This window comes from Eumetopias jubatus, unplaced genomic scaffold, assembly GCF_037043125.1.
Source record: "Eumetopias jubatus isolate StellerSeaLion01/CBP00866 unplaced genomic scaffold, mEumJub1_p1.0 scaffold_8, whole genome shotgun sequence".
NCBI lineage: Eukaryota > Metazoa > Chordata > Mammalia > Carnivora > Otariidae > Eumetopias > Eumetopias jubatus.
Window position 1 is genome coordinate 132,732,250 of NW_028274814.1, and position 11,980 is coordinate 132,744,229.

An 11,980-nucleotide genomic window follows, 5' to 3' on the forward strand; every position below is an offset into this window, starting at 1 on the left:
TGACCCTGACTCAGACAACCTGGGCCAGAGGTCAGTGCCACCACTGACTAGCTGTGCCACCTTGGGCAGGGCATTCACATCTGTTCGGCCCCCATCAGAGGTAGTCTGGCAATTTCGACCCACTCTTGAGCATCGGGCTTTCTGCTGCGTGGATATTTCCTAGGCTGAGAAGTGAAAACGTAACAATAACAGATGGTTTTGTGTGCTCTGGCATTTAAAGTTTTGAATATATATGACCTGGGTAGTTGAAAGAGCCAGCTTGGGAGAATCTTCACTGGGGTGGCTTCGAGGTGGGGCCAGATTGCTGCTGCAGAGGCAGAGGCCAGCCTGGCCATGGGCGGGCGTTGGCAGGGGCTCTGCCCATCAGCCAGGTGCATGATGCTGGACAGGCCATTGACCTACTCCTGACTGTCAGCTTCCTGCGGCATCCAAGTGACAGACCGCAGTGTGAACGGGTCTCTTGGAGCGGGGCAGCACCAGGGCTCACATGAACCCACACTAAACTTACTGTTTCTAAGAGGAACCATCTTTGAAGCTCTACAAATAAACAGACAAATGCCTCTGGAACACCCCTCATTCTACCCCTTCGAGGGTGGTATGAGAAATTCCTGCGTTATTAAGATACCTTAAGATGCTCTAAAAAGGGGCACCCTGCTGTTTTCCTGCACCATCACCAGGCAGGTGCCAAGCGTGCCATCCCCAAGACTAAAATATAATTTCGTGCCCAGCAGAAACCAGTCAGAAAGAGACCCAGCAATAAATCCCTTACCCTTTTAAAAAGGAAAGATCTGACATTCCTGGATTCTGAGCCTCTGCAAGTATACTGTGATTTGCTTTGACTCTTGTCTGCAGAAGAATGGAAGAGAAACAGGATGTGAGTAACCATGGGGCCTGTCCCCTGCTGTGCGGTAATCATAGCTGTGATTTTTCACTGGGCCTGAGCTGCCAGATGCCGGCCACACTGGTAGGCTCACTGGACCCCACCTGCGCTGCTGACTCACTAAGATTCCCCTCCTGATGGGTTAGACTCCCTGCCCCAGGAGGAGCAGACAGAGCATGGGCTGTGAAGGCAGGCTGGGACCCGAATCCAGGACCCACTGCAGACAAGCTGTTCCCTCGCCCCCGAGCCTGTTCCCTCATCTGTAAACTGGGTTCAGTGGCACCTCCCCCACAGGTGGGGACATTAGGAAGATTTAACAAGGGAGTCCGAGTAAGAGCTGTGGAGCAGTGCACCCCATGGCAGGCCATCTCTAAGTGCGCTGGCCTTTCCTCCTAACTTGCCCAATGCTAGCAACTCAGACGTGAGGCTCCTTCAGAGGAGGACAAAAACATCCCCAGCTGAAACGCTGGATTCCTGCTAACTGCATTTGAGATACTAACAAAAGCCGAACCCCACAAACACCAGCAAGGCTATGAGAAAGGATTTTTGCCTCTGTCTCCCGGGCCGTCGTGACTTTTCTCTCTCAAAGCCTTCTTCTCCAACTCGAATCTCTCAATTGCCTTCAAAAACCAAAAAGAAAAGGGTCATTAAGGATTCATTAGATCTTGGAGGGGGATGGGGGTCAGAGACCAGGCCATTTCTCCTGTTGGTGTGCAAAAGGCCTGGAGAAAAGTGGGTGGCACATCCTGCTGTCTTTCCCCCAGGTGCTAGGACCTCAGCGGTCGTTGGTGTCACTGACCTCACCCCCCCCAAGTGTCACCACCAATACATCCCCCCACTCCTGCCCTCTCACGCTGCCCCCCCTCCTGGCTATGCCCCCTCTTGTCTACACCTCTGAGGGGTACAGGATTTGGAATGGGGTTCCAATCAAGCTCCACAGGTTAAAAGCTATTGTTTAAACTCTCTGTAGGGGGGCAATGATACCTACCTTCTCGGGTCCTTGTAAGGATCAGATATAAAGTGCTGAATGCATCTTAAAACACTAGCAAGAGGCTACTGTCAGGTAGGAGCTGCTCAATAAAGGGTAATTATTATTATTATTAATCACCATACCCTTGACTTCTCAAGAGATTTCTCGTGATCTCTGACTCCCCCCACCCCTAATCCCTTCTTGAGGAAAGACAAGGAAAGAAAAAATGAATGTCAGTAACCCAACAAGTCATACTGATTGTCAACCATGAGCCCAGCACTGTTCTTGGATAATAAAGTTAATGAAGAATTAGGACTCTGTGCTCTTGCCCTTAGGAATTTACAATCTATTTGGACAGTCACATCAGCATACATGGGCCAATTAAGTCCTAAACTGCCGCGTTTGGGATTCGAACAAATGAGAGCAGTGTAAGTTGGAGCAGTCACAGAGGACTGCCCAGAAGAGATGGGACATGAGTGTTGGGGGACATGATGAGACATCTGTCTGTTGCACTTGATACACTGTGAAATGCCCCTCCAGCTTCCCATCGCCTTATCCGAAATCGGCATGTGTGCAGGTGTATGTAGATGGGGAAAGGGGTCACATTGGTAAGGCTGTCAACGCTGTTACTCCAAAAAAAATAGTCCAAGAGAAAGCATGATGAATGAATTGGATGGATATACGCCAATGTAGCAAAACAGCAATGTCTGTGAGCCTTATCAGGATGCCACTGTAGCCAATATTGTGCGGGCCCTGGAAGGATGGACAAGATTTGCACACAGAGCAGGCAGGATAGATGAACACCGAAAGAAAAGCAAGTTTTAGGGGGAAATGAGGGGACCAGCACGGGGCTGTTTGCGTTTGCGATGACAGCAGGACCTACAAGTGGGAAGTCAACTCCCAAACCTGGCTGATGACCAGCATGGCTGGGGAATGATTCAGATAGACCAGTTCATTAGAGAAGCCCATTCCTGACATCTGCCCTGGGTCATGAACTGTTTATTTACGGAGGCTCCCGCATAGTTCTCTATTTAAATTTTAAAAACAAGTAAATATTTTACAAGGTACAAAATCAAATAGTGGAGTCAAAAGTCTCCCGCCTAACCCCCGCGGCCCCCCAACACCCTTAGTTCTTGCATAGCCTACCAGAGAAATCCTGTTCAAATGAGAGCACACAAAACACAGAGTCCTGTGTGATGCTCTTTTCACTTTTAGTTTTTTTTTTTTTAAGATTTTATTTATTTGAGAGAGTAAGAGAGAAAGAGAGGGAGCATGAGTAGGGGGGAGGGGCAGAGGAAGAGGGAGAAGCAGACTCCCTGCTGAGCAGGGAGTCCAACGCAGGACTCGATCCCAGGACCTCAAGATCATGACCCGAGCTAAAGGCAGATGCTTAACCGACTGAGCCACCCAGGCGCCCCTCACTTTTAGTTTTTTTAAGAACCTCCCAGGGGAGTCTGAGGATCAGTTAGGTCTCGGTGTCATTGCTCCAGGGAGCTGGGAATATGAGGCTGAAGTACAGGAGAGAAGCTAGAATTTGCAACCATTATCATTCATTCCACAGATATTTCTGGAGCACCTGCTAAAGGCCAATGCCATGCCCACGTCAAGGATGCAGCGGTGAGCAGGGAATGCCATCCCTGCCTTCCAAGGGCTCGAGGATTAGCGGGGAGAAGCCAGTGATTATGAGGTGATGGGTGCTGCCGTGGGGGGCGGACAGGATGCCAGACGTGTGCCCAGGAGGAGCACCTACGCTAGTCCTGGGGTGGAGGAGGCAGGGAAGGCCTTTCCAGGGTAATGAGCTACAGGCAGAGAGCGGAAGGGAGGAAGGCTGGAAAGGAGAGCTAAGCAAGGTTCATGGCCAGAGACGAGGGAAACCCACACTTAGGGCATGGAAGAGGGAACAGAAACAGGACCTGGTCATTGGGATGTGGGGAGGAGGATCTGGGGCTTACTCATGTATTAGTATGCATCTATAAAGCACTTCTTCTTCTTCTTCTTTGAGATTTTATCCATTCATTTGAAACGCAGAGATACAGAGAGAGAGCGAGAGCATGAGCAGGGGAGAGGCAAAGGGCGGGGGAGAAGTTAGGTCCTGCCGAGTCAGGAGCCAGACGTGGGGCTCCATCCCAGGACCTGGGCTCACGACCTGAGCAGAAGGCAGACGCTTAACCATCTGAGCCACCCGGGCGCCCCTCTATAAAGCACTTCTTACGCACCAGGCTCCGTGCTAGGTGCCAGCCGGCAGTGTAGCATGGAGGCTGGAGAAACCAGTCTGGCCAAGGTGCTGACTCAGGGGAAGTGGTCACGCCTGGTGAATAGAGGGCAGGGTGAACCACAGCCAACAGAGGTTGGGCAGGGTAGCCTGGGATGGGCTCCGGGGGCAGAAGGCAGACCTGACAGAGCTGACCAGTTGCTTGGGCAGAGGACAGGAAGGACAGGCAAGGGGTCCCTTCCTCCAGGTCATAGCAGGGCCCGAGGCTGCTCGGGCCGGCCCCTTCCTGGTTCTGACTGGCAACGGAGAGCACCTGAGGAGATCCGCCAAGGCTGGACAATCTTGAAAAGCCACCGGATCCTGCTTCTGGGAGCAAAAAATTCTTTTTCCTGCTTTTTAAAATTATCATTAAGGGGCACCTGGGTGGCTCAGTCGGTTAAGCATCTGCCTTTAGCTCAGGTCATGATCCCAGGCCTGGGATCGAGCCCTGCAACGTGCTCCCTGCTCGGCAGGAAGCCTGCTCCTCCCTCTGCCCCTCACCCTGCTTGTGTTCCCTCTCTCGCTGTCTCTCTCTCTCTGTCAATTAAATAAATGAACAAAATCTTTAAATAAATACAAAATAAATAAAATTATCATTAAAAAAACACAAAAAATACAGAACTGACCTACAAATACATTTCTGTTGTAAAATACCCAAACACTACAGAAGTATTTAGAGTAAAAAACAGTTTTACTTGCCTTCCATCCCACTCCCCTTTCCAGAACTGACCCCATTGACTGTGTGTATCCTTCCAGACTTTTCTCCTCCACATTTGTACATATAGAATGTCCCTCCTGTGAGCCAGGCACTCTTCTCTGCCCTGATTTAAGGGTCTTTGTGAGTTTGAACTCCTCTAATTCTTGCAACAGCCCCGTGAGGGAGATACTTTATGACTTATCCTCATTTTCTAGAAAACAGAGATTCACAAAGGTTAAATAATTTGCCTAATGTCACAAGGTGAGAAAACAACCGAGCAGGAATTTAAAGTTGGACAGTCTCACTCTGGAGCCTGTGCCTCTAGGGCTCTGCCCTCTCCCACAGATACGTGCACACGCACACACAAGGTTGCTTAACGTCCACGCAATCACTCCAAATAGCGTGTGTGTGTGTGTGTGTGTGTGTGTGTGTTGCCTTTACTCACAATTCAATTGGTGGGGGAGGGGCGACTGAAACTAGTGGTCTCATTGCTGCATGAGTAAACAACAGCTTAACCTCTTTGAAAGACAATTTGACTATTTACCAAAATCTGAAATTTCAATTCTAGGACTCTACCTGCAGAAATACTTGCAAATGAACCCCAAGATACATATACAGAAATATTCACATGTTCACTCTGATGAAAATACCACTCAAATATTTATCAAGATCAATAGTTGAATTAATTATGCCACATCTAACCTATAGAATATTATGCAGCTATAAAAAGAATGGGGCAGGTCAACAGTACTGACTTTGAAGAATCTCCAAGAGATATTTATGCTAAAAATAAATGAATAAGAAAAAAAAAAAAACAAAGCAGGTTAAAAAACAGTATTTATGGTATGACCTTATTCACATTAAAAAAAGAAAACAATAACCCTAAATATATGTGTTCTACATTTCTAAATGTATAAAAAAAGTTCTGGAAGGATACACACCAAACAATTAATGATGGTCACTTCTAAGGAAGAAAATAGGGCTGGGGAGTGAAGTGACTTTCACAGTTTACTTATATACTCGTAGATGGTTTGAGTTATTTATTTATCTATTTATTTATTTAAAAAGTATCTATTTTTGGGGGGGGGTGCCTGGGTGGCTCAGTCGTTAAGCGTCTGCTTTCGGCTAGGGTCATGATCCCAGGATCCTGGGATCGAGCCCCGCATCGGGCTCAATGCTCAGTGGGAAGCGTGCTTCTCCCTCTCACACTCTCCCTGCTTGTGTTCCCTCTCTCGCTGTCTCTCTCTCTGTCAAATAAATAAATAAAAATCTTTAAAAATAAATAAATAAAAATAAAAAGTATTTATTTTTTAGAGAAAGAGAGTGTGTGAGCAGGGGGTAGGGGTGCAGGAGGAGGGAGAGAGAGAGAGAGAATCCTAAACAGACTCCACGCTGAGCGCCAAGCTCAATGTGGGGCTCAATCGCACGACCCTGAGATCATGACCTGGACCTTGGACATTCAACCGACTGAGCCATCCAGGTGCTCCAGTTTGAGTATTTTAGAATAAACATGCATCCCTTGCCATTTAAATTAAAACAAAACAAAAAGATGGACTCAAGAGATGAACTGACCCCTAAAGTCAGCACTAGAAAAGTTGGGGGAGAGGGTGAAGCTGAAACCTGTGGAGACAATGATCAGCTCAGGGCCCTGGGGACAGAGGAACTTGGTAGAAAGCAAGCTGCCAAGGGGGATGGGGTTAGGAAATTTAATTGGAGTGAACTGGCAGAAAATATTTGCAAAAGACACATCTGGTAAAGGGCTGTTCCCCCAAATATGCAAAGAATCCTTAAAACCCAACCATAAGAAAACAAACAACTCAATCAAAAAATGGGGCAAAGACTTGAACAGACACCCCACCTAAGAAGATTGACAGATGGCAAGCAGGCATATGAAAAGATGTTCAATAGCCTATGTCATTAGAGAATTGCAAATTCAAACGACAAGGAGATATCGCTATATACTGATTAGAATGGCCAAGATCCAGCATGCTGACAACACCAAATGCTGGTGAGGATGGGGAGCAACAGGAGCTCTTTATTCGTGGCTGCTGGGAATGCAAAATGGTGCAGCCACTTTGGGAGACAGTTTGATGGTTTCTTACAAAACTCAACATACTCTTACCAGATGGTCCGGGAATCGTGCTCCTCATTATTTACCCAAACGAACTGAAAATATATGTCCACACAAAACCCTGAACATAGATGTTCACAGCAGCCTTGTGTATAACTGCCAAAACTTGGAAGCAAACAAAAGGTGAACAGGTAAATAAATTGTGGTGCATCCAGAGAAAGGAATATTATTCAGTGCCAAAAAGAAATGAGCTATCAAGCCATGAAAAGACATGGCGGAACCTTAAATGCCTATTACTAAGTGAAAGAAGCCAGCGTACTGTAAGGTTCTGACTCTAGGTCATTCTGAAAACCTAAAACTATGGAGACAGCAGAAAGTTCAGGTGTGGTGAGGAGTCAGCGGGGGTGAAGAGGAGCAGCACAGAGGATTTTTAGGGCAGTGAGACTCTTCTGTACGATACTACAAAGGTGAATATATGTCATTACACATTTCTTCACACAGAATGTACAGCATCAAGAGAGAACCCTAATGTAAACGACGACTTTGGGGTGATAATGATGTGTCCATGCAGGTTCATCAATTGTAACAAATGTACCACTGTGGTGATGGGGACCTTGCCCTTGTGTTGGGACAGGGGTATGTGGGAACTCTGTACTTTCAGCTCAGTTTTGCTGTGGACCTAAAACTGCTCCAAAAAAATTAAGTTTACTAAGTAATAAAATATTATCTTTGAGATCTCTATTGTGCAAATGTGCTTTCAAATAAATGCGGGAGCCCCCAGAGCCCTTCCTGCTGGGAAGCCTCATCTCAGCACCCATAACTCACCAGGCTGTTGGCCAACAGGCTGGGACTCAGATCGAGCTCAGCAATCCTTTGGTTCACCCGGTGTATGGAGCCAATAAGGCAGGCTGGGAGGGGGGTCTGCTAAGGAAACACTCTGGGTACTGATCACACAGGCACGGGGCAGGCTAGCCTAGCTCACTCTCTTTCTGAGCTGTCTCTCTACTTAACTATCTTCTTTACAAACATTCACACTTCTTTTATTGTTTTAAATGAGTTGCTTTATGAATTCTAAATGAAAATTAGCCATATCCTAGACACCTTAGAAAATATAAAAGGAATCATCCGTTATGCTATCACACTAACAACTTCTGTTAGGATTTGGGTAGATTTCCTTCCAGTATTTTTTATATACATACCTTTTTACATAATTATCATCTCAGTGAATATCTATTTTAGGACTCTGACTTCTCTTCCACTCGTTATTATGATCATTTTCCATAAAAATAAATAATCCACATAATATTTTATATATATATATATTTTTTAAGATTTTATTTATTTATTTGACAGAGAGAGACACACGAGAGAGGGAACATAAGCAGGGGGAGTGGAAGAGGGAGAAGCAGGTCTCCCGCCCAGCAGGGAGCCCGATGCAGGGCTCGATCCCAGGACCCTGGGATCATGACCTGAGCCAAAGGCAGACGCTTAGTGACTGAGCCACCCAGGCGCCCCAATCCTCATAATATTTTAAATGGCATTATGAATCCATTTAGAGAATGCACCTTAACGCACTCAACTGTTCATGGCTATTGAATATTTAAGTTGTTCGTAATTTCTTGCAATTAAAAATAATGCCATGATGCACATAGTCAGAATACAGAAACAGCTGTTTCCATATCGTGGATTATTCCTTCAAGGGAGATTTTCAGGTGAGGGATGGCTGGGTCAGAGGGTATCTCGACCTTGTTTATCACTGTTGAAATCTCTGCTCAGCTCAAGGGCCCCTCTTGTTACCCTCTCTGCGCTTGCGTTTCTTTCTGTCTTGGCCTCAGTTGGTCTAGGATATATCTTCTGTAGAAGCCCCAACATCCTATCACTCCTCACTGCCTCCACTAAAGGAGGGTTCACTCTTATTTCCATTACCCTCAAGGGTTCTTACAGATGGAGGATACTTGACAAATGAAGATGCCAAGGAGGGACATGACAAATCACAGGAAGTGAAATGGGTTAGTTAGGTTGAGATGAGTGCAGGATTAAGAAGAAAGGGGGGACATTAGAAAAAGGCCCGGGAAAGTGAGTCCCTGAAGCAGACCCTGATGGGATCGCTTGTGCTCATCTCGAGAAGGGTCCCTGAGACGTGCAGAAGGGGAGGGGATGTAGAGGGAAACATGCAGCAGCAGGACTCGAAGGTCAATGAGCTCTTGATGAGACGAGAGGACCTGGGGTTATTTATAACCCGAGAGGGTTATTTGCCGGATAAGCTCTAAGGTCCTCCAGAAATGGGCTTCTAAGGGTCCCTGGCAGAGAGTTCGGAGTCAGAAGTGAGATGTGGATCAATGAAGGCAGGGCTAGAGAAGTCAGATGCTGGAAGAGCCCCGGGGAGGGGGGAATGCCAGAAAGGGCAAAGTCGGAGCCCAAGCAGAAGGTGGGACAGGTGATGAGAAGAGGCGATGTCAACTGGAGTGAGAACCCCAACAAAGTTGGGTCTTCAGCTCACTTATCTGGGGGTAGAGGGCTACCCCGGGACTTCTTAGTTGCTATCTATAATTCTTTGGAAGACAGAAGAGAAAGAATGAGACAATGGAAAAAAAAATGAGCTTTTTTTTCCATCTTCTTCCCCATTCTTTCAACAAATATTTCCAGTACTTCTTCCTCTGGGGCCCTGATTATCCTAGAAAAATAAACTCAAATCAAACAATCCGTCACAGTCTCACAGGTTCTTTTAGAGGACAGGTAGGGCTTAACTAACTGAAAAAAATTAACGAGCACAGAAGGAAAGGAGCTGATTGTGCGTGTCACAGACACAGGCACTGGTTACCCCTCTGTGGCAGGTGCATTTGGCCTGGATTGTAGATGGCACCATTGAAGGATACAGGGTGGGTTGTCCTCCGGGCTCTTCTTCAGGTCATTTTTCACCGCATCCCGTGTCACAAGGGAGACAGTCAGGTGCTCATCCACGGGCACAATTGGCAAGGCAGTGACATTGACGACATCCATGTTCCTGAAATAAGCCATTGTCCAGTTTCTTGTAAAAGGATAAAACAGTAAGTTTCCACTTAAGAGCCTCCCATTTCCTACTCCATTCTTGTTCTCTGTTCCGCCAGCCTCCTGGAAATCACAGATAACATAGAACCATCTTAGAAAACACAACCATGTTCATCTGGTAAAGCGGGGCTGATGGCAAGGCATGTGCTCCGTGCCCCGTGGGGAACGGAGGCCATTGTCTGACAAGCCCTTCTGAGGGATTTCAGACATATACACTTTTCCTTTCCTTTCGATGCTCCCCCTGCTCCGCGCTGTTTCCCATGAAAATTGTTCTAGTTTTATTTATTTATTTATTTATTTATTTATTTATTTATTTATTTATTTTTGTTCTAGTTTTTATTTTATTTTTTTTTAAGATTTTATTTATTTATTCGACAGAGAGAGACACAGAGAGAGAGGGAACACAAGCAGGGGGAGTGGGAGAGGGAGAGGCAGGCTTCCCGCCAAGCAGGGAGCCTGATGCGGGGCTCGATCCCAGGACCCTGGGATCATGACCTGAGCCGAAGGCAGACGCTTAACGACTGAGCCACCCAGGTGCCCCTCTAGTTTTTAAAATGAGGAGACGAGAGCGATAAAAAGGCCAGGGCTCCAGGCCGCCCAGCAAACCAGTTTCCAAGTTAGAAAGGAAACCAAATCCCCATCTCTCTGAGACTCATCTGCGAAGTCAGAGATCTGGATTAGATTCCTAACACCCTTTTCAGCTCTCAGATGCTAGGACTCTGTGACTCTGGGTCTATCTCCTCAGCATGAGGCTCCTGATCTACCTGAAGCTCCCTGCTGCCTCCCAGAAAACTGGCCCCCTCACTACTCTTCCTCCTGGCTTTGGAACACTCTGGCTGGACTGCTCTCCTGGGTCCTTGCTTGTTGGCCAGGAGTTCATACTACCATCTGTGGCTCTTCCAAAGCTGGAGCCCGGGGGCATAGGCCTGGTTCTAATGAAGTAAGACTCAGATCGGCCCTCAATAAGCTCATATGTAATGGAAGGAGAGGGAAAAGGTAGTTCAGTGGGAAAATTAGCCCAGGGGCTCACCACATTGTCTTTTCCTCTCCTTGCGCTTGTGGCCTTCCGCTCTGGCTCTTCTCCGCAGCCATACATCCTATAGGCCTGCCCGACTGAACTTCCTCCTGGTCCTTGCTCTGCTATGCTCTTGGTGCCTCTATGCCTTTTCACATGCTGTTCCCTCTATTCCACGCTCATCCCACATGATATATCTTTTGGGGAAAACCTTCTCTTATAAACAGTTTTTTTGGTTTTAAGTAGGTACCACACCTAGCATGGAACCCAATCCAGGGCTTGAACTCGTGACCCTGAGATCAAGACCTGAGCTGAGATCAAGAGTGAGACGCTTAACCGAGCCACCCAAATGCCCCTCTTTTGGAAAACCTTCTTTTTTTAAAAATTATTTTATGTATTTATTTGACAGAGAAGAGACAGAGAGAGAGGGAACACAAGCAGGGGGAGTGGGAGAGGGAGAAGCAGGCTTCCCGCAGAGCAGGGAGCCCAATGCGGGGCTCATACACAGGACTCCGGGATCATGACCTGAGCCGAAGGCAGACGCTTAACCGACTGAGCCACCCAGGCGCCCCTGGAAAACCTTCTTGAATTACTCCAGGCCATTAGTTACTGCCCCTCCTCCGGGAAGTTCGGGATTCTGCTTTCACCTCTCCATTAATGCACTTACAATTCTGAACTGGAATTATTTGCTTCCACATCTTTCTCCATTAGGCAAATTAATTCGCAGGGATTAGGTACACTCACTAATATTTGACTCCATCTTAGACTCACTCACCGTACTTCTTTCTAGTCCGAAGAAGCTTGGGGCTGTCCCAAGTCAGCTGGCTTGCAGGAAAGGCTGTCCCAGGCCCAGGTCAGTACTATTTCCTCCTTCTAGCTCCTAGCCTTTCGCTATGTAGGCAAGAGGGAGATGGTAAGGAGGAGGCAGGTGCATTGCAGGGCTTCTCACTTTCCTCCCACCGACTCCCCAGCATGACTATGGCATGTTCTCTGAGAAGCAGGCTTAGGGCGACTCTGTCAAGAAGCCTCTTTTTTATTTTTATTTTTT

At 47.1% G+C, this 11,980-nt stretch overlaps 1 protein-coding gene across 1 annotated transcript in view; it reads right to left on the reverse strand.

Moving 5' to 3' along the window:
- The window catches only part of FAM227A (family with sequence similarity 227 member A), a 71,974-nt gene extending 62,087 nt beyond the window's left edge, over positions 1-9,887 (reverse strand). The window contains exons 1-4 of the mRNA XM_088025742.1: positions 9,746-9,887; positions 7,695-7,777; positions 1,431-1,500; positions 770-846 (exon numbers count right to left, since the gene is read on the reverse strand). Coding sequence (XP_087881868.1) covers positions 770-846; positions 1,431-1,500; positions 7,695-7,777; positions 9,746-9,887 — 372 coding nt within the window. The remainder of the gene's footprint in view (positions 1-769; positions 847-1,430; positions 1,501-7,694; positions 7,778-9,745) is intronic.
- Positions 9,888-11,980: the final 2,093 nt, after the last annotated feature.